The sequence below is a fragment of the Platichthys flesus genome, chromosome 13 (genome assembly GCF_949316205.1).
Source record: "Platichthys flesus chromosome 13, fPlaFle2.1, whole genome shotgun sequence".
NCBI lineage: Eukaryota > Metazoa > Chordata > Actinopteri > Pleuronectiformes > Pleuronectidae > Platichthys > Platichthys flesus.
In genome coordinates this window covers 3,266,819-3,286,960 of record NC_084957.1, presented here as the reverse complement: position 1 = coordinate 3,286,960, position 20,142 = coordinate 3,266,819, and the positions used below count along the sequence as shown (strand labels likewise).

General features: G+C 45.1%; 3 protein-coding genes across 5 annotated transcripts; all 3 read left to right on the top strand.

Annotated features, from left to right (window-relative positions):
- The first annotated feature begins 434 nt into the window (after positions 1 to 434).
- On the top strand, positions 435 to 4,066 carry LOC133966862 (nuclear factor 7, brain-like). Of its 3 annotated transcripts, none has more exons than XM_062401914.1 (5): positions 435 to 478; positions 1,386 to 1,574; positions 1,675 to 1,794; positions 1,894 to 2,013; positions 3,680 to 4,066. In XM_062401914.1, the coding sequence occupies exons 2-5, from the start codon at positions 1,531 to 1,533 to the stop codon at positions 4,014 to 4,016; spliced, it is 621 nt and encodes a 206-aa protein (XP_062257898.1). In that variant the 5' UTR covers positions 435 to 478; positions 1,386 to 1,530; the 3' UTR covers positions 4,017 to 4,066. The 3 variants fall into 3 exon arrangements, with proteins under 3 accessions (XP_062257898.1, XP_062257900.1, XP_062257899.1); XM_062401915.1 differs by having other exon boundaries at positions 442 to 478; positions 1,444 to 1,574; XM_062401916.1 differs by lacking the exon at positions 1,675 to 1,794.
- LOC133966986 (NACHT, LRR and PYD domains-containing protein 12-like) lies at positions 4,058 to 11,672 on the top strand (the record flags this gene model as incomplete). The annotated part of the gene is made up of 7 exons (XM_062402130.1): positions 4,058 to 5,889; positions 6,764 to 6,937; positions 7,475 to 7,651; positions 8,030 to 8,203; positions 9,283 to 9,456; positions 9,841 to 10,043; positions 10,916 to 11,672. Coding segments are annotated over 6 exons (2,730 nt in total), but the record flags the coding sequence as incomplete, so codon positions are not given.
- A 1,380-nt stretch (positions 11,673 to 13,052) lies between these two features.
- znf142 (zinc finger protein 142) lies at positions 13,053 to 20,123 on the top strand. Its single transcript, XM_062402948.1, has 7 exons — positions 13,053 to 13,289; positions 13,819 to 14,302; positions 14,490 to 15,314; positions 15,415 to 15,592; positions 16,108 to 18,913; positions 19,230 to 19,335; positions 19,480 to 20,123. The coding sequence occupies exons 2-7, from the start codon at positions 14,128 to 14,130 to the stop codon at positions 19,980 to 19,982; spliced, it is 4,593 nt and encodes a 1,530-aa protein (XP_062258932.1). The 5' UTR covers positions 13,053 to 13,289; positions 13,819 to 14,127; the 3' UTR covers positions 19,983 to 20,123.
- Positions 20,124 to 20,142: the final 19 nt, after the last annotated feature.

Genomic DNA, 20,142 nt, shown 5'->3' with positions numbered 1-20,142 from the left:
TTCGATGATATTATGGGGGGAAATATATTAGCATATAATCAAGTGCCCAAAGTTTCCCCAGGGCTTAAATCAGACTATGACCAAACAAAATGTTTATATTTATGTCTGTATATGAAAGGGTAAATACAGTTAGTATAAATTACCCAGACAATTTCCAGTTTATTCCAGTTAATTCCCGTATATTCCCATGGAAGGTTTCCAACTTTTGCTGCAGCGACGTCACATGCAACTTTACAACAATCAGGACCAGACCTGCTCTGCCAGCGTGAGTCCAAAGTGGTTAAAAGCAGGTGTGTCTGTCGGCAGGTGTCGGAGGTTCAGGACTTTGTCCACAGTTCAGGTCTGAACATTTACAACCTGTACACGTCATGCCCAGAGTCATGTAATTTCCAGTAACTGCACAGCGGAGCGGGAGGAGCCAGAGACTACTCATTCTAACTACAAGGAGCAGACGGAGGAGACGTGAAGTCTGAGGCTGGTGAGTGTTCAGCAACATTCATATTATTTTACAGTCTGTGTTTTCCACTGGATCACAGAGACAGATGTGAACAGCAGGTCTGGAACGAAGAGCCTTCAAAGGATTAATTAACAGAGTTGACTCACAGTTTCACTTTATATCTTCATCACACACACACACACACACACATAGCTTTATGCTGGTTTTGTGTGAGTTTTAAAGTGAATATAGAGTTGAAGAGCTTGTGTTTGAACCTTCATTTGGGCACAAAGCCATAGAACTGAGTGGAGATACAGAGTGCTCCTTTAAGCTGCCGACTTATGTGCTCTCAGTGTTACTGTCTATAAAGTTCTGTTATTAATTTCCAGCCTTTATGACATGTACATGATACTTGATGTTGAGTTTCCTTCTCTTAGTGGCCAGGGGCTGAAGGTCACATGAACTTTTACAAGTTTGTATTAATTAACTTGAATGTAGGTGATTGGTGTAGATTAGGAAATGCTTGAGTTGCAAAAGTACTTTGTTAGTCAACGTTTGTTTATGGCTATGCAGGTTTATTGGTGGATTTCCAAATGACATAAACCAATAGAACAAGTAAAGGGGACTTTATTATTGTACTTGTACAATAGTACACATCCACACCCTTTGGCTCGTATCCTAAAAGATCTTCATATTATTAATTTAATAATGTGCTCTAATAATTTACTAATGGCTGAATAAATCAAGTGATTAACTTTTAATCCAAAAAGGCTTCCTGAGGTAACCTGTAGAGAGAGAGAGAGAGAGAGAGAGAGAGAGAGAGAGAGAGAGAGAGAGAGAGAGAGAGAGATTAATGAATCATTTCAGTCGACAGAAACGCTGCAGTGCTTTTATTTTGAAATGGGTAGACTACAGGAAGTGTTGTAAATATTTGTGACGTTTTCCACAGATAAACATTAGAACTGGTGTGAAATATTTCACTGTGTTCTCCTGTAAACTGAGCGCAGAACGAGAAATAAATAGACCAGACCTTGAATATCCATAAGAGCAGCGTGGCCTGAACCACAACTGAGCCGCAGCCGGCCCGGTGCAACATGGACGAGGACACTTCAGAGCAAGTTGGACCCTCACACACAAAGTAAGAGACCTGCTACAAACATGTGAAGCTCCAAACTGAATCCTCAGAGAATGAACCAGTGAATGATCTGTTCTGAATAAAAACATGTTTGTGTTTGCAGAGGTCAGGACCACAGACTGAGAGCAGAGTCTCCAGGGTCCAGCTGTGTGTCTCTGAAGAGTAACTGGTCCAAGGATCGTCCTCCACTCTTCAGTAAAGAACCTGGACCCTCACACACAGAGTAAGAGACCTGCTACAAACACGTGTACCTCCAAACTGAATCCTCAGAGAATGAACCAGTGAATGATGTGTTCTGAATAAAACATGTTTGTGTTTGCAGAGGTCAGGACCAAAGACTGAGAGCAGAGTCTCCAGGGTCCAGCTGTGTGTCTCTGAAGAGTAACTGGTCCAAGGATCGTCCTCCACTCTTCAGTAATGAACCTGGACCCTCACACACAGAGTAAGAGACTGTTTCTAATGTGACCTGCTCTGAAGAGGATCTAGTTTCCTCCAGTGTGGCCCCTGAATTAGGAAACAGCTTCATTGAAGTTGGTGACTAATCTCTCAGAATCACTCAAAGAGCTCAGACCTCCACCGAGATCCAACACGCTCCTTATGAAACCACTTTGCAATTCACTAGAGGCTCATTAGGACCCGAGCACCAAACAGTGGGATCCCTATTGAAATTGTAAGGATTTTTCCTATTATTGTTATTTCCCTTTTTGGGCTTTTTCAGAGCCTAGACATGCTCAAATTCCTCCCAAAGTTTGCAGGAAGTACGAAGCCCAAAAGGTAATTTATTCTGGAGTCATTTGAAATGTGCGTGGCTAAATGGCTCAACAGTGCCACCTATGGAAAAGACCCTCATTTAGCTTTCACCGTTCCTCACGTAAATGAAGACAGTGGTGTATCATGACCAGGATGCACAAAAAAGTCATTACGATAAACGCAACAGGGAGCCCGCCATTTTGCATTTAGTGGCCATTTTGACCATATTCCACATTTTTACTTTGATAGAACTTGTCCCAGAGCTTTCATCAGATCAACTTCAAATTGAAATGAGTGTCATCACAACAAGACGGAGATAACAACTAACACAAAGATCGATTTTTCTTGGCGTGGCGTCAAAGTTTGATTACACGTCATCAAAACACAAGGTTCTGTATCTCGGACAAATTTGGTCCGATGACATTTACACAGAGGTTATGACTTGAAATCACAGTGCCCCCTGGTGGTAACAGGAAATGTGTTGTTTTTTACATGTCTTCCTCTTGGATGTTTTCCTCCTCATCCACTGACCTCAACCATGTCAAACTGTTTCAAATGGGTCTCAAGACATTGATAATGAAGACATAAGATAACTGTGACTTTTCGCCAAACGCCATATTAATGGCGTTGCATTAAATTTCATCAACTCACCTTGAAACACGAAATTGCTTTAACTTCAGAGTTCATGGTTCCATCTCACTCAATCTACTGACCTATGATCACAATCGTGATCTGATCAGCTCAATATATTTATATTAGTTCAGGGTCATAGCGCCACCTACAGATCACTGTGAGAATTAAGTTGTTGTAACAATGTCCAGTTGACACAAAATTGCTCACGCTACTTCATCATCCCTACTTGAACAGATATATTAGTGTGTATGTAATAATACTGATGACGCCACCTGCTGGCAGCAGGAAATTTGCTTTGTTTCACAAATATTATTGGATTTACATACAATTTTCACAGTGTGAGGTGCTATTTGATAGCGTGGACCGTAATGAGCAATTAGCAGGCAAGAATCGACATTGTGTGACGGACGCAGGAAGTGAAGTGTTTATCTTGCCGCAGTGCGCAAAACACATCGGAGACGTGCGCTTGGTCATCGATCGCTCTCTCCGCCGACCGCAACAGGCTTCAAAATGCGTGTGCTCGGGCCCGTTAGTGCTACAAGGTAGCACTAGTTTTTATTTGGATCTGCAACCTTCCACCAAGGAACTGGTAATCTGTTGTTTTTATAATCCCACTAACGATCCAACCTACACACAAACATACTGGGTGAAAACAATACCTCCTTGACAGAAGTAATGACAACCTGTGACTGTGACATGTGAGTTATCAGGAAATGTCTTCACAGGGAGAGGAAGAGGAGTCAAGCTTCTGAGGAGGAGCAGTCGTCCTGCTGTGCTTGGTGTCAGGACGTCCTGAAGGATCCAGTCTCCACCAGCTGTGGACACTGGTTCTGCAGACAGTGCATCACCTCATACTGGGACCAGTCTGGTTCTTCAGGAGACTCCTCCTGTCCCCAGTGTGGAAAAAGATCCAGGACAGAAGCTGGAGCTCAGACAGCCGGTCAGAGCAGCACTGTACATGTGTCTGCTGATGTCTTCACTTCTGACAACAGCACATGTGGTTTTCTTTTGTTCCTTCATACAGCATCAACATTTAACATCGTTAGAAAAGCACAAAGTTAGAAATTTATTTTCTGTAGTTTTTCAGTATCTGATGAAAACAATCATCAGATTCTGTCTCTGACATTGTTTCTTGTCTATCAGCAGATCGTGGTCTGCAGGAGGTTCTAGATGAACATAAGCTCAGTCTGAGGAGGAGATATGAACATGTGACTGAAGGAAGTTATGAAACAGGAATTAGAACCCTCCTCAACAGGATCTTCACTGAGCTCTACATCACAGAGGGACAGAGTGAAGAGGTTAATACTCAACATGAGGTGTGGCAGCTTGAGACGGCTTCCAAGAGGAACCTCTACGACACTCCCATCAAGTGCCAGGACATCTTTAAAGCCTCCACTGACCAGCAGAGCAGCATCAGAGTCGTCCTGACCAACGGCGTCGCTGGCGTTGGAAAAACCTTCTCGGTGCAGAAGTTCACTCTGGACTGGGCAGAGTGTTTAGAGAACCAGGATGTGGATCTGCTGGCTGTGCTTTCGTTCAGGGAGCTGAACCTGGTGAAGGACCAGCAGCACAGTCTCCTCACGCTGCTCCATGTTTTCCATCCAGCGTTACAGAAGCTCACAGCAGAGACGCTCGCTGTCTGTAAACCTTTGTTCATCTTAGACGGCCTGGATGAAAGCAGACTTCCTCTGGACTTCAACCACAGGGAGCTTGTGTCTGAGGTCACACAGAGGTCATCAGTCAACGTGCTGCTGACAAACCTCATCTTGGGGAATCTGCTTCCCTCGGCTCTCGTATGGATAACCTCCAGACCTGCGGCGGCCAATCAGATCCCTCCTACATGTGTTGACAGGGTCACAGAAGTACGAGGCTTCACTGACGCCCAGAAGGAGGAGTACTTCAGGAAGAGATTCAGTGATGAAGCGCTGTGCAGCAGAATCATCTCACACATCAAGATGTCCAGGACCCTCCACATCATGTGTCAAATCCCAGTCTTCTGCTGGATCAGTGCTACAGTTCTGGAGCACATGCTGACCACTGACAAGAGAGGAGAGCTGCCCAAGACCCTGACTGACCTGTACTCACACTTCCTGCTGGTTCAGACAAAGAGGAAGAACAACAAGTACGGTGAGGGACATGAGACGAGTCCACAGCAGCTGACTGAGGCTGACAGGGACGTTCTCCTGAAGCTGGGGAGGCTGGCACTTAAACATCTGGAGGAAGGAAACATCATGTTCTACCAAGAAGACCTGGAGGGGTGTGGTCTTAATGTAACAGAGGCCTCGGTGTACTCAGGAGTTTGTACAGAGATCTTCAGAAGAGAGTGTGTGTTCTTCCAGAAATCAGTCTACTGCTTTGTTCATCTGAGTGTTCAGGAGTTTCTGGCTGCAGTGTACATGTTCCACTGTAACAGACACACAGAAGAAGTCAACAACTTCATGGGAACATATGGGGACAAAGACAGTACCTCCTCCCTGGATGACCTCCTGAAGAGAACCATGAAGAAATCTCTCACCAGTACAAATGGACATCTGGACCTGTTTGTTCGCTTCCTTCACGGCCTCAGTCTGGAGTCCAACCAGAGAGTCTTAGGAGGTCTGCTGGGTCCTACAGGGAACAATTCAGAGGTCATCCAGAGAGTCATCAACAACCTGAAGGTAATGCAGAGTGATGACATTTCTCCTGACAGAAGCATCAACATCTTCCACTGTCTGACTGAGATGAACGACATCGCAGTTCATCAGCAAATGAAACAGTTCCTGACGTCAGAGAACAAATCAGAGGAGGAACTCTCTGAGATCCACTGCTCAGCTCTGGCCTACATGCTGCAGATGTCAGAGGAGGTCCTGGATGAGTTGGACCTGCAGAAGTTCAACACATCAGACCAGGGTCGACGGAGACTGATCCCAGCTGTGAGGAACTGCAGGAAGGCTATGTGAGTCCAGACATGATCAATAACATGTTCAATCAGTGGAGATGAGTCGTTCTTCAAAAACACTCTGAAGAACGAGTGTTTGTGTGTGTTTGTGTATGTAATAAAGTTATTATTATTATGTACATATACATTCTCATTGTTCTCATGTACATATGAGAACAACTAGATCAGATGTTGAGAGTGAAATCCAATGTGATCACTGTGCTGGAGTTTGAGGATTCATACATTCGACCATGTGGGGGTGCGAGGGAGGTTATTGTTTCTATTGTATATATATATATATATATATATATATATATATACATATATATACAGCTATATATAACGATTAAACAGCTAGCACAGTGGGAGGAGACGATCACTGAATCAGTGTTTTGGATGAGAATCACTGACGGTTCCGTTAAACTGAAGCAGCAGGAAATATAGTTTATTCTTCTTTCTGGTCAAACTAGAGTTCCCACTCTAGTTTGACCTCCACCACCAACCAGTGCAGTGTCCGTCCCTCCAGGTTCCTGACATGTTGACTTCACAATAATATGAGGTCACTGTGACCTTTGAACTTTGCCCACTGGAATCTAATCAGGTTATCTTTGAGTCAAAATGTGAAGAAATCTCCTAAAGACAGACTTGAGATATCATGTTCAAGGGGCTATGCACATGTTCTGTGACATTGACCTCTGACCTTTGACCACCTGAATCTAATGAGTTCCTCTGTCAGACTGAATGAATGCTTGGACCAAATCTGAAATGATTCTCTAGAGGATTTTTTTACAAAAAGGGAATTTACCAGGGTGAGGGTCAAATGATCACGTTTTTTATCACTGTTGTGTTTTCTGATTTAATTTTCACAGATTTTTTTTTTCTTTAATTTCAGACTCTGTAATTGTCGACTCTCAGAGACTCACTGTGAAGTTGTGGCCTCAGCTCTGAAGTCAGACCCCTCACATCTGAGAAAACTCGATCTGAGTAAGAACAGGCTGCAGGATTCAGGAGTGAAGCTGCTGAGTTCTGGACTGAAGAGTCCAAACTGTCGACTGGAGACTCTGAGGTCTTAAATCCATTCTTCAATTTTCAGACTCTTTTTCTTATTGGGTCATTATTTATTGAAATTGTCTGAGTGCTGCTCTGCTCACTGTCCCTCAGTCATCTGTCACTCACCCAGCCTGTCACTCACGTCCACCTCATCAACTCCATTCACCTGCACTCACCTGCTCCTGATCACTGAGAAAGTGTCAGTAAATAACATGTGGACTGAGGCCGAGCACTCGTCCTCCTCAGGGTTTCAAAATAAGACACATTCTTATTGAAACATGTTCGACAGTTGATAAGTATAGAAACATACAGGAAGTGAGTGTCAGGAGCCATCCCTACTTTAAACAGTGTTTAATTACACAAACCTGCTCAGTTACCAACACACATAGAAGAAGGAGATGAATAAAACAATGGTCCAACATGGCTGATCTGATATTTATCTTCAGGTCACAGACTGGACTGAGGTCAGCAGCATGTTGAGAGTCTGTGCTGACATGATGACGATCCACAACAACAGGAGGACACATTCTAATATTCATATTTCTTTATCCAGGTTGAAGTACTGCAGCCTGTCAGAGATCAGCTGTTCTTCTCTGGCTTCAGCTCTGAGGTCAAACCCCTCTCATCTCAGAGAACTGGATCTGAGTAGAAACAACGAGCTGAAGGTCTCAGCAGTGAAGGAGCTGTGTGGTTTTCTACAGAGTCCAACCTGTCGACTGGAGACTCTGGGGTCAGTTCACTGACTGTCTTCTGTAGATCTCATATCTATAAAACAGCATTTATACACAATTTATCTCATTTAATTCTAATTTAACATAATTCCTCTTCATACACAGCTTGAATCAATTCATTAATTAATCTGTGACATTTTAAATATCAGCTACTTGTTAAAACACTGAGTTTAGTTCTGGATTTCCTAAACTGATCAGCAGGACAGAGACCGAGTCCAAATAATCAGTTTTACTGAATCAAGACTCGTTTTCAGTCCAACATGTCTGATTTCATATTTATCTTTCATGTTATGAGTCTGTGCTGACATGAATATGTGTCTGTTATTTTCACACATGAACTCAGTATAATTTAGAGTCAATTTTTATTCTTTATCCAGGTTGGAGTGCTGCAAACTGTCAGAGATCAGCTGTTCTTCTCTGGCTTCAGCTCTGAGGTCAAACCCCTCTCATCTGAGAGAACTGGATCTGAGTTTAAACGACCTGCAGGACTCAGGAGTGAAGGACCTGTGTGGTTTTCTACAGAATCCAACCTGTCGACTGGAGACTCTGAGGTCAGACATCATGTTTTAATGTTAATGTTCAGTGTGTAGGATGTAGTGACATCAAGTGGTGAAGTGTCATGTTGTAGCCGAGCCCCCCTAGTTGATAATATTTTATTTTTTAGAACCAATTTCTTCCGCCCTGTTTCTTCCACTTTGGGTTCATTTCCAACATGAAACCCTTCCTCTGGTTTCAGGACTTACACAGGGACGTCCATGCCTTTTATCTTTTCACCACTAGATCTCTGTCCCGCCCTGTACACACGTGTTCTTCAGGCTCCCTGCACCACTTTTAACTGGTCAAACTGCTGCTCAGATCATTGCCACTTCCAGAAAACTAGATCATAGAACTGCTCGCCCCTCACACAAGTGGGTTGGAAATTTTCTGTAGCTGAAGCGGCAGCAGGAGATTGTCCGGGTCCGACTCCTTCACAGGAACATGTGGGAACATTCAGACGAGGGGCGGAGCCAAAACACATATCTCCATGATAACCATGGTTATGTTAAGTTACAGGTTCACTGTGAAGGAGTTAGTGACGTCTCCAGGTGTCGTTCATGTCAACGTAGTTCACTTGTCCACGTGTACGACTCCTGAAGATGTCCAGAAAGATATTTAGAGACATCTCGTGGTGAAGTTACATATTACAATCAACTGAACCCCGAAGACATGAGGACTTTCAAGATGTTTTCAGTCTTGAACTCGGTAAAATAGTGTCTTGACATTTTCTAGAGTTTGACTTTCATATATGAAGAACGGGTGGAGCAGCAGGAGGCCGGACATGACTTGGAAAGATCAGTGTTGTTGTTTACAGCTCCTCCACACCGCCGTCGGCCCTCATCACCAAAAGATCTTGACTCTCCTCATGTTTCCAAGTTGAAGTCTTCGTCTTCTATGTGTATGACTCCTCTTCTTCATCCTGAGATATTTGTGTTCTTCCATTTTCACGTCCGTCTCAGTTGTTTGTGTCCTTAACACGTCCACTCGCTCTCTGTGAATCCTCTGGACATTCACAGAGACAGTGAATATTTAGTCCTTTATTTTCACGCATGAACTCAGTATAATTTAGAGTCAATTTTTATTCTTTATCCAGGTTGGAGAACTGCAGACTGTCAGAGATCAGCTGTTCTTCTCTGGCTTCAGCTCTGAGGTCAAACCCCTCTCATCTGAGAGAACTGCTTCTGAGTAACAACAAGCTGCTGGACTCAGGAGTGAAGGAGCTGTGTGGTTTTCTACAGAGTCCAGCCTGTCGACTGGAGACTCTGAGGTCAGTTCACTGACTGACTTTTGTAGATCTCATATCTATAAACAGCATTTATACACAATTGATCTCATTTAATTCTAATTTAACATAATTCCTCTCATACACAACTTGAATCCATTCATTAATTAATCTGTGACATTTTAAATATTCAGCTACTTGTTAAAACACTGAGTTTAGTTCTGGATTTCCCAAACTGATCTGCAGGACAGAGACCGGGTCCAAATAATCAGTTTTACTGAATCAAGACTTGTGTTTAGTCCAACATGTCTGATTTCATATTTATCCTCATGTTATGAGTCTGTGCTGACATGAATATGTGTCTGTTATTTTCACACATGAAACATGAAACTCTGTTTAATTAACAGTTAAATTGTATTCTTTATCCAGGTTGATTCACTGCAGTCTGTCAGAGATCAGCTGTTCTTCTCTGGCTTCAGCTCTGAGGTCAAACCCCTCTCATCTGAGAGAACTGGATTTGAGCCACAACGACCTGAAGGACTCAGGAGTGAAGGAGCTGCTTCGTCTACAGCAGAGTTCGACCTGTCAACTGGAGAATCTGAGGTCACGAAGCTCGTCCACTTCTTAAAGAGGTAAATCACCATGGTAACTTCTGATAAACGACTAACCTGCTCCAGGTTAAGTTGGAGATCAACCCGTATAGAAGCTCCGCCCACTGACCACTGTGACTCTACACTGTTGTGTGGTACACACTCTCCTCAAAGGGACGATAACGGAAGTTTAAATCAACGTCTGGTTGGTTCAGTTGATCTCTAACTCACCCAGATCATCTCAATGTCTCCAGACTCATCCTGTCCCCAAAACACCAGATGACCTCAGTCAGCTTCCTGGAGACTGAGTAGTGATGGCAGAGGTGTCCACCACAGTGTGTGTCCTCAGAGACAGTGTGTGCCCTCAGAGTCAGTGTGTGTCCTCAGAGTCAGTGTGTGTCCTCAGAGACAGTGTGTATCCTCAGAGACAGTGTGTGTCCTCAGAGTCAGTGAGACAGTGTGTGTCCTCAGAGTCAGTGTGTGTCCTCAGAGACAGTGTGTGTCCTCAGAGACAGTGAGACAGTATCTGTCCTCAGAGACAGTGTGTGTACTCAGAGACAGTGAGACAGTGTGTATCCTCAAAGACAGTGAGACAGTATCTGTCCTAAGAGACAGTGTGTGTACTCAGAGACAGTGAGACAGTGTGTGTACTCAGAGACAGTGAGACATGTCTTCACCTGTAACAGCAGAAAATCCACCTCTCAGGTGTCCATTCTGCACTTTGACACGCAGAGGACACACACTGAGCTCTTAGCGTGTTCCTTCGAACACGTGAACATGAAGCAGAGAGGAAGCTGCTCCACCTCTGAACAGGACTGAAGTCCCTGCTGCTCTTTCTACTGGATGAGCTTCATCACTGACTCACAGATGATGAAGTGAGTCTCTGTGACACTGATATCTTCTTCTCTCAACAGGTGGAAGGAGTGGTCTGAGTGGAGCTGAGTGTGAAGAGGACATTGTGTGTGGACGGAGGCTGAGCTGTGTACCAAGGATCCAGATGCTGAAGCAGCAGCAGCTTGTGTGTCGTCTCCGATCTACACAAACCCTAATCTGCATGTGTTTGTGAGATGAAGCCGGAGCACCTGGAGAAAACACGGGGAGAACATGCAGACTCCTCACGGGAAGACCCCATCTGAAACGGATTCAAACCAGCAACCTTCTTACCCCGATTGTGTTTATTCACATGAAGAATGTGTTTATTGAAATGACACAAACCAAGTAGAATATATAAACCCTCTATAAAGAGTCACATAAAGAGTGTTTAAATTTGTCTTTAATGTTTTCCACCTTTGTCCCTCAGTATATCTCCATGTGTGTAGAACCAATATGTTTGTTTATGATTTTAAAGTTCCTGGATTCACGTCACAAATTGATTTAGTTCAACAAAAAGTTAAACACAATTAAATCACTTTGAGTTTAAAAATACAGTTTTGTCATTTACACAAAAGATCAAAACTCTAGACTTATAAATCGGACGTTTTCATTTCTGCATCAGGTGCACGTAAATGTTTTGGGCAATAACTCGAGCTGCAGCCATTGCCTGCATTACCTGTCATGTCGTGTCCTTCCTGTCATTGATGTACACAAGGTACAGCAAAGTGAGTCTGCATAGCATACAAATTAACATTGCCATTTGAAAATAAAGATAATAAAGATAATTGTGACAATCAATTTGTATTTATTGTTCTATAGCATTGTATGTTTACATGCAACTTGTGGTTAAAAAACATCAGAAGGAACTATTGGCCCCCAGGCATCTTCACTTTATCAAATCTGGCCCTCTTTACAAAAAGTTTGGACAACACTGGTTTAGAGGTTAGACCAAGTGCTCTCTCTCTCTCTCTCACACACACACTCTCTCACGCACACACACACACACACAGACAGACAGAGGACGATCTGGCTCTCTCTTTCATACTTTTTATGGAAAGGTGATCACAGTGTTCAAATATGACTTCGTCACAAGAACAGTCTGTGTTCCCTCCCCATTTGCCTCAGCAGGTTCCCTCAGAAACAGGCTCACACTGGTCTTTGAAGGGTCACAGGGGAATCCCGAAACATTGAAAGAGTAAAAAAGCATAGGAGTGATCATAGATGGTGCACAGGAGGAAAATAAGTCATACAGAGGTCAGAAGGGGCCTTGAAACAGACACGAGATCAGCACCTGCAAGCACAAGCATTGTCACAATATAATCTGAAAATATACATCTACAAAAATAATGATTCTGTGCTCACTGAGATCCATGCAGAGATAAAAAAAGAGGGACTCAGTATGTTTCCATTAAAAAGCAGTAGTAAAAAGCAAAGTTAAAGGTCTGCTATCACCTGGATGTCAACTCACCACCCCTGATCCACTGTCCAAGTGATCTACCCACTGCACTAAATACAGTGTTGATCAGAACCTTTCCTTTCCCCCTTTAGCCCGCCTCCTCTGTGTGAGTATCTTACTATCAATCAATCAATCAATCAAATTTGATTTGATTAGCCCATATTCACAAATCACAATTTGTCTCATTGGGCTTTAACATGGTGTGACATCCTCTCTCGTTAACCCTCAACAAGAGAAAGGAAAAACTACTAAAAACCCTTTTAAGGGTAAAAATACGTAAAAACCTCAGAGAGCAACATGTGAGGGATCCCTCTCCCAGGATGGACAGACGTGCAATAGATGTCAGGTGAAGGAAAACATCAAGATTAAAGTTTATAGCAGCATTGATGAGGGTAAACATTTTGAAGTATAACTGAAAGTCAAGTAACTAACGTTTACCTTCAATACAAACTGAGTAAAGTGAAACACCAGAGACAGTGGAACAGTTTAAAACAATAGGAAGTGATGACACAGAGCACAGAGCAGGTGGAGAACAACATTAAAAAGTACATTAGTGATCGAGACAAGGCTGCAGGGTTCAAGAGGAGGAATACAAACAAGCATGTTTATAAACAGTCTGTGTTCTGGTCCGGGACAATGAGGGAGTCTGAACAGGAGGGGGCAGTCACGGTCAACCTCCGTAAAAATAGGAGGAGGAGTCGAAGAAGAGGAAGAAGCTAGCTCCGTGATGCTATTCGTGCCATGTTATCATTTTTATTATTCTCATATAAACGACGCGTTTCCTTCTGATTCTAACGTTCAGTGTCAATGACGTCATTCTTAGCCGCAGCGGACGGAGGCGGCGGGTTCTTTTTTAAACGAGCCGGATGTGGTAGCCATGTTGTCCAAGTGGCCGGATGTTGATGATGTGTTTCACAGACACACAGGTCTGCAGAAACCCGGGCGGTAGGTCCGATATTGTGAGTAAAAAACAGAAGCCTGTTGTGTGTTTGTGTTTGTGTATTAGTACATGATTGTGTCACAGCGTTTACAAGACTAGTGCGTTTGTAGTTTGGAGCTAAATAGACAAATCCAACGGGTACTATAGCTGTAGCATGTACTGTCATATTTATATACTGCATGTAGCTAGTGTCCATAGAATCTGAGACTAATTGGATTCAGTTTCTTTCCTCAATTATTAATTTGATTAGTTGTAGATGAGATAAGTCACTAATTAAGAGACTGTTATTTTATTGAAGATCTTCTCAGATGTGTGCATGTGTACATATGTATGTTTTATGTATGTACATATACACATGTATGTGTATTTCTATTAGAGGTTTGTGTACATGTATGATTATCAGCATATGTTTTTCCTCATTGTTTACCTTTTTTCTATCTTTGTATCTAAAAACATGAGCCTATAATTTAATATCTCTCGTGACCTTTTTTCCCCTTTGAAACTTAAAGCTGTGCTGTGGTTGTTGGTTTTGTTTGTTTGTTTTCCAGACACGATGGAGACAGACGTGATGTTTCTGTTTCTCATCCCTGTTTGAAAAGTCCGACCACTTCCTCGTGAACAGGAGAGCTGGGCAGCTACCAATGCTCCCAGTGCACTGAGGCCTTTTCCACACATCACTTCAAAACCACTCACAGTGGACAGAACCCTGGAGGCCTGTTTGCCTGCACTGGGCCCGGATGCCAGTTCAGCAGCACTGACCACCAGGAGTATCAAGCCCACTTGACGTCCACACACGGCTCTCACTCTCATTCCTTGCACCCGGCCCTGCCAAAGTGTCACTGCCCACACAGAGCGAGATGGAGAGACACGTGTCCGACAGGCCGAACAGAAAACTGCAATCCAGCCCATCTTTACCAGGAAATGGGCGTAAGGAACAGCCTGAGGGGGGTGGGCACAGTGACCAAAGAGTGAGAGAGGTAGAGGAAAGAGACAGTTCTCCCGCAGAGGACGCTGCACCAATGAAATCCAAAGGTATGTGCACCTTACATTTCTTTAATTACTTTCAAAGCCAGACATGGGCTGGCACCCCCTTATGTTTCAGACCTTTTAGGCAGTTTAGTTTTTAAAGTTCAGTTGCTGATAGTTTAATTGATAGTTTAAGATGAATGGTGTAATGTCAGTTTATTCAGAATTTGTGTCTCGTGTCTTTCTCTATTAGAGTACGTAGCAGAAGGTGCAGAGCACATCTATCGCACCCACACCTGCCCCACATGTCGTCGCTGCTTCAAGATGCGCTCCCACCTGCAGGAGCACCTCCATTTACATTTCCCGGACCCGAGTCTCCAGTGCCCCACCTGCAAGCATTACTTCACCAGCAAGAGCAAGCTACGCATTCACAGGCTCCGGGAGGCGGGTGACAAGCTTCACCGCTGTCACCTGTGTGAGTATTCCGCTGTGGAGCGTAACGCGATCCATCGGCACCTCGCCAGCATGCACACCGATGAGCCACAAGATGGCGTGAAGGGTCAAAGTTTTCCCTGTCCCACCTGTGGTCAAAGCTTTCCTCAAAGCAAGTCCCTCAAGGCTCACATGAAGACACACAACATCCAAACTGCCAGCAAACCAGTGGCCTGCTTCCATGAGGCCTGTTCATTCCAGAGTTCTCTTCGTAAAGAACTTCTAAGACACACTGTCGAGGTCCATGGGGTCAGAGCAGTAGAATGTCGCCATCATGCCTGCGGTGCCATTTTTCAAACAGAGACGGACATGGAGACTCATTACCGGACACACATCGCCTACCACTGCTCCCAGTGTGATTTCTCCTCCTCCAATAAAAGTCTTTACCTCCAGCACCAGCGGCTCGGCCACGCAGGGACTGACGAGCTCTGCTGTGACTTCTGCTCCTTCGTCACGTTCAACCCGGTGGAGTTTGAGCAGCACATTGGACATTTGCACGCCAGCGAGAAGATCCATCGCTGTTCTCAGTGCAGCTACGTGACCTCACATAAACGTGGCTTGAAGAGACACATGCTGATGCACAGTGGTGAGGATGGAGGAGTTTAAATGTTCTTAAGGTTTATTCATTACACTTTCAACTCTTAGTTTCCAGTTGTCACATTCATCTCCCGATTACTTTCTTATAGGTGACAAGCCCCACAAGTGCAGCCTGTGTGATTTCAGATGCCGAGATGAGTCGTACCTCTCCAGACACATGCTCACTCACTCAGACGACAAAAACTTCATGTGTGCTGAATGTGGATACGTCACTAAATGGAAGCACTATCTCAACGTCCATATGAGGAAACACGCTGGAGACCTCAGGTAGGGTTTTGTTGTGTACAAACATCTGTCCATGCAGCCATCTGTCAATCTGTCCATATATCTATACTGCTTATTCTTCGAGGTCTGGGGGCCAACTGTTTTCCTGCATGATGTTACGTCTTAAAATTTAGCTCCTGTGTTACAACTCTGATCTTGTTTGGGGAAGGTCAACATAAAAACACATGGGTTCAATTAAGTTTTTTATTTTGCAAAAAGTCAGGAGCACTATTGCAGAAATAAAAGGGGCGATAAAGAGAAAAGGGCCAAAGGAAGCTGCCAAAACAAAGCAACAAATATAAGTAAGGTAACAAGGTAAACATACAGTATCATTGACTGTTAAGATGGGGGACAGCTTCCAAAATGTTTTCCAAACATCTCGGTCGACCCTCTAATGGCTAGCTGCAGTATAAGTCATAAACCCCGCCTCTAGGAACATTACGTGTATTTGACTGTAGGTGCAGATTCTCTATGTATGCTTTTCTTGTTAAAACTTAATTTCCTGTCTCCTCTCTCAGGTACCAGTGTGACCAGTGTCCCTATCGGTGTCACCGCATGGACCAGCTGAACAGCCACAAACTACGACATCAGGACAAATCCCTGATCTGCGAGATCTGTGCTTACGCCTGCAAGCGCAAGTATGAGCTTCGCAACCACATGTTGGCCAAACACTCCGGAGAGGAGAAACAGCCGTCGGCCTTCAAGTGCAAGTACTGCACGTACACAAGCTGCCACCGACAAGCGCTTCAAAACCACGAGAACTGCAAACACACCAAGCTGAAGGAGTTCCGCTGTGCCCTCTGTGTCTACTCCTCGTTCAGTAGCATCAGCCTCTTCCTGCACAAGAGGAAAGCTCATGGGTATGTGCCTGGGGACAAAGCATGGCTAGAGAACTACGCTCAGAGGGAGAAGGAGAGAAACTCAACTCAGGGGTTCGTGGAGGATTTTTACAGCAAGCGCTCAGCAGCTCATGAGCAGAGTGAACCACCCTCGACCTCTCGGAGAGAACACTGTGGGCTCCCTGGTGCAGCGGATCACACAGCAGGCACAGAAGCAGGGGCAGGATCACAAACTGTGGAGGAAGTTCTTCAAGAGGTTGTTGATGAAGGTGTTTCAGACAGTCCGCCAGCTGTGAACAGTCCAGAGGAGTACTGCACTCTGATTCTGACTACACTGTCCACCACCGATTATCAAACCCCCGCTTTGCAAAACACAGAGGAAAACTGTGCAGATCCGACAGCCACTCAAGAGAAGGCAGCCGTCTCTACATCCACAAATTCATCAGAGGAAGATGACGTAGCGATGCCCCATGAAGAATGTGACCTTCGGGATTTAGCTGACAGCTACAAGCCTCTGAATGATTCCACCAACCAAACTGAGGAGCTCAGGAAGTGTCCAACACCTGAGGTGGAGAGTGTCGATGAAACCATTGGTTCCATTTTGCCGCCTGTGAACAATCAGCCATCAGACTTCGAGGTGCGGCTGAAAGCCATGAAGAAGCACGACAAGGAGCAGGCAGAAGCCATGGTTTTGGAGGGACGTGTGCAGATGCTTGTGGAGCCGACTAAAGACGCTCATCACTGCGACAAGTGCTCGTATGTAACCTTTGAGGAGACCGCGTTGAAGCACCACAGCCAGACTCTGTGCCACGGAAAGATGAAGGAACACAAGTGTCCGGCCTGTGGTGCACAGTTCAAACAGAGGAGAGGCCTCGAGAGTCACTTGGTGAAGAAGTGCCCAATGCTTCCACGAAAAACAAGGATGTTCGTTGGTATTTCAAAAGTATGTCCAGCTGCAGAGGGGAGCTCTTCTCAGGGAGAGGAAGGATCCAAAGAAGTGCCTGAAGGAATAAATTCAGATCAGACAGAGCTGCTTCCACAACATGTCTCCACAGACCATCAGGTTCATCAGCAGGAAGAGGAGGTAACAACATGTGAAGGCTCTGATGATAATGAAACATCCACTGATCCAAAACACCAGCAAAGCAAAACTCGGATAAATATAGTTGTTGAAAAAACATTTGTTTCCCGTAACAAGGGCAGAAGAGTTTCACTGAAGGAAAACTCCCTCTACACTCAAGCAGATGGTAGATTGAAGTGCAAGCTGTGCAGGTTTTCATCTGTCAGGCTGGCAACAGTTGAACGGCACCTCGCCACCTGCCACAAAGAAAGCAGGAGAGGAGCCGGTCGGATCCTCTCAGAGGAGGACGGTCAGTGTGATAACGAGTCAGTCACAGACCAAGAGGACTTGTTGGATGAGGACAACGGAAAAACTAAGACTTCCACTAATCCAAGCTGTGCTCAGAAAACAGCGTTAGTAGACAGCGCTAAAAAGAGGGAACGCACAAAACCAGACGAATGCACAACCCACCACATTGTGTGTGTTCGTAAAAAGAAGTTCGATGTCGCTCAACCTAAACCTTTGCATTGCCTGCTCTGTACTTTCAGCTGTAAGCAGAAGCGGTGCATGGCACAGCATGTTGCACTCAAACACAAAGGTGCCCGGCCTCACCGGTGCAAATACTGTCCGTTCACCACCAGCAGGCGCTACCGCCTGGAAGAACACCAATCCCTTCACACGGGAATCGGCCGTCACAAGTGTGAAGTGTGCGACAAGACCTTCGGGGCTGTGACAAAACTGCGTCAGCACAAGATGCGTATCCACGACAAGCAGCCCACGCACTTCTGCTCGGTGTGTGACTTCAGTGGCTACACACTCGACGATGTGAGGCGTCACAACCTCAGGTGCCACACGGGGGAGCTGAAGCACGCCTGTGCTGCATGTGAAGCCTGCTTTAGTTCAGAGAGTGCACTCAGAAACCACTGTAAGCGCTTGCACCAGCTCCAAGTCCGTTTCCCATGCGAGCAGTGTGACTACACGTGTAGCAGCGAGGTCACACTGAAGAGCCACCAACAAACCAAGCACCGCCTGGTCAAGTGCACCACCTGCCACGAGTCCTTTACGACCAAGGAAAGCCTGGAGGTTCACCAGAGGAGCCACATGGCACATCACTGTCAGCTGTGCCCCTTTGCCACCAGAACCAGGCAGCTGCTGGCTCAGCACCTGGGCAGCGAGCACGAGGAGGGGTCTGCGGAGGACAAGCCCCTCAGGTGCAGCACGTGTCAGTTCGCATGTCGCCATCAGCTGGTGTTAGAGCAGCACCTCCGCTCACATGGAGGTCGGCGTCTGTACAAATGCACCGACTGCAAGTATTCAACCCGGAACAAGCAGAAGATGACGTGGCACATTCGTATCCACACGGGGGAGAAGCCGTACAGCTGTGAGCTGTGCAGCTACACCTGCACCGATCCATCCAGGTTGAAGGTGAGAACAGAGTTTAAAGGAGAACGTGTTGCTTTCATGCTCAGAAAAAGGCTTTTGCAGTTAATTAATATAGTTTGAATAAAATACTGATTTGAAAAGATGCTGAATTGGAAATGTATTTGAACAGGATGGATGCAGGTCCTTAGAGAGTCTCAGATTGTTTTTAATTGGATAGTGTGGAGTGGAGAAACTTTCACAGCTGGACACTTTACTTAATTTGTTTCTTTGTAATGGAGAATGACCAGATGCATTTTGTTTGTAGACGATGAAAAAAGGCTTTTATTTATTTAGTTTTTAATAATAATTTCTTCCTCAGCTTCATATGAGGGTTCATCAAGAAGAGAAGAAGTACCTCTGTCCAGAGTGTGGCTACAAGTGCAAGTGGGCGAGTCAGCTGAAGTATCACATGACCAAGCACACAGGTACCAACTAGAAATAAAAGTTGACCATTGTTGAACTATTTGAACAATGAGTTCTCTCGTTTCATATAAAAACTACCAACTTGTTATGCATGAGAAGAATTCAAACATGTATTTTACAAATGAACGTGTGTGTTGTTTCTGCAGGAGAGAAGCCGTACACCTGTGATGAGTGTGACTACCGCACCAACCGAGCGGACGCCCTGCGCGCCCACCGGGACACGCAGCACTGTGACACGCGCCCTTACGTCTGTGAGAAATGTGGCAAAGCATTCAAGACCAGTTTCATCCTGAAGACCCACCAGCGGCAGCACAGTGACGACCGGGCGTTCACGTGCGGCTTGTGCCACAAGGCCTTCCGCTGGCCGGCGGGCCTCAGGCACCACTACCTCTCTCACACCAAGCAGCAGCCTTTCCGCTGCCGCCACTGCTCCTACAGAGCCAAGCAGAGGTTCCAGGTGGTCAAGCATTTGCAAAGACACCACCCGGGGATGTCGGTGGAGCAGGGGGTGGTGAGGGACTCCGAGGCGATGAGCCTGACCCTGAAGGAGGCGCTGCAGGGCAGGCTGGACGAGAGGACGGCCGAAGAGGAGGAGAAGGTCGGTGAAGAGTTTGTGCACAGAGGGAAAGACGCTGACACAAAGAACTGACTCCATTTCTGTTTTCTCATTCATATATTTAATATTATTCTGTTGATGGACTCTGGTACACGTGACATCTATTGCACTTCTACCACTTTTATATATTTTATTGTATTTCAAAGCCTAATAAATAACACTGGTGCAAATTAAGTGAACCATGTATGCGTCT

Excerpts from the sequence above, each read along its gene's own strand:
- znf142 (XM_062402948.1), top strand. The coding sequence starts at position 14,128 with ATGGAGAGACACGTGTCCGACAGGCCGAACAGAAAACTGCAATCCAGC. Across the intron at positions 15,315-15,414 it reads ACACATGCTGATGCACAGTG|GTGACAAGCCCCACAAGTGC; the intron begins GTGAGGATGGAG and ends ACTTTCTTATAG. Across the intron at positions 19,336-19,479 it reads TCACATGACCAAGCACACAG|GAGAGAAGCCGTACACCTGT; the intron begins GTACCAACTAGA and ends TTGTTTCTGCAG.
- LOC133966862 (XM_062401914.1), top strand. The coding sequence starts at position 1,531 with ATGGACGAGGACACTTCAGAGCAAGTTGGACCCTCACACACAAA. Across the intron at positions 1,575-1,674 it reads GTTGGACCCTCACACACAAA|AGGTCAGGACCACAGACTGA; the intron begins GTAAGAGACCTG and ends TTGTGTTTGCAG. Across the intron at positions 1,795-1,893 it reads CCTGGACCCTCACACACAGA|AGGTCAGGACCAAAGACTGA; the intron begins GTAAGAGACCTG and ends TTGTGTTTGCAG.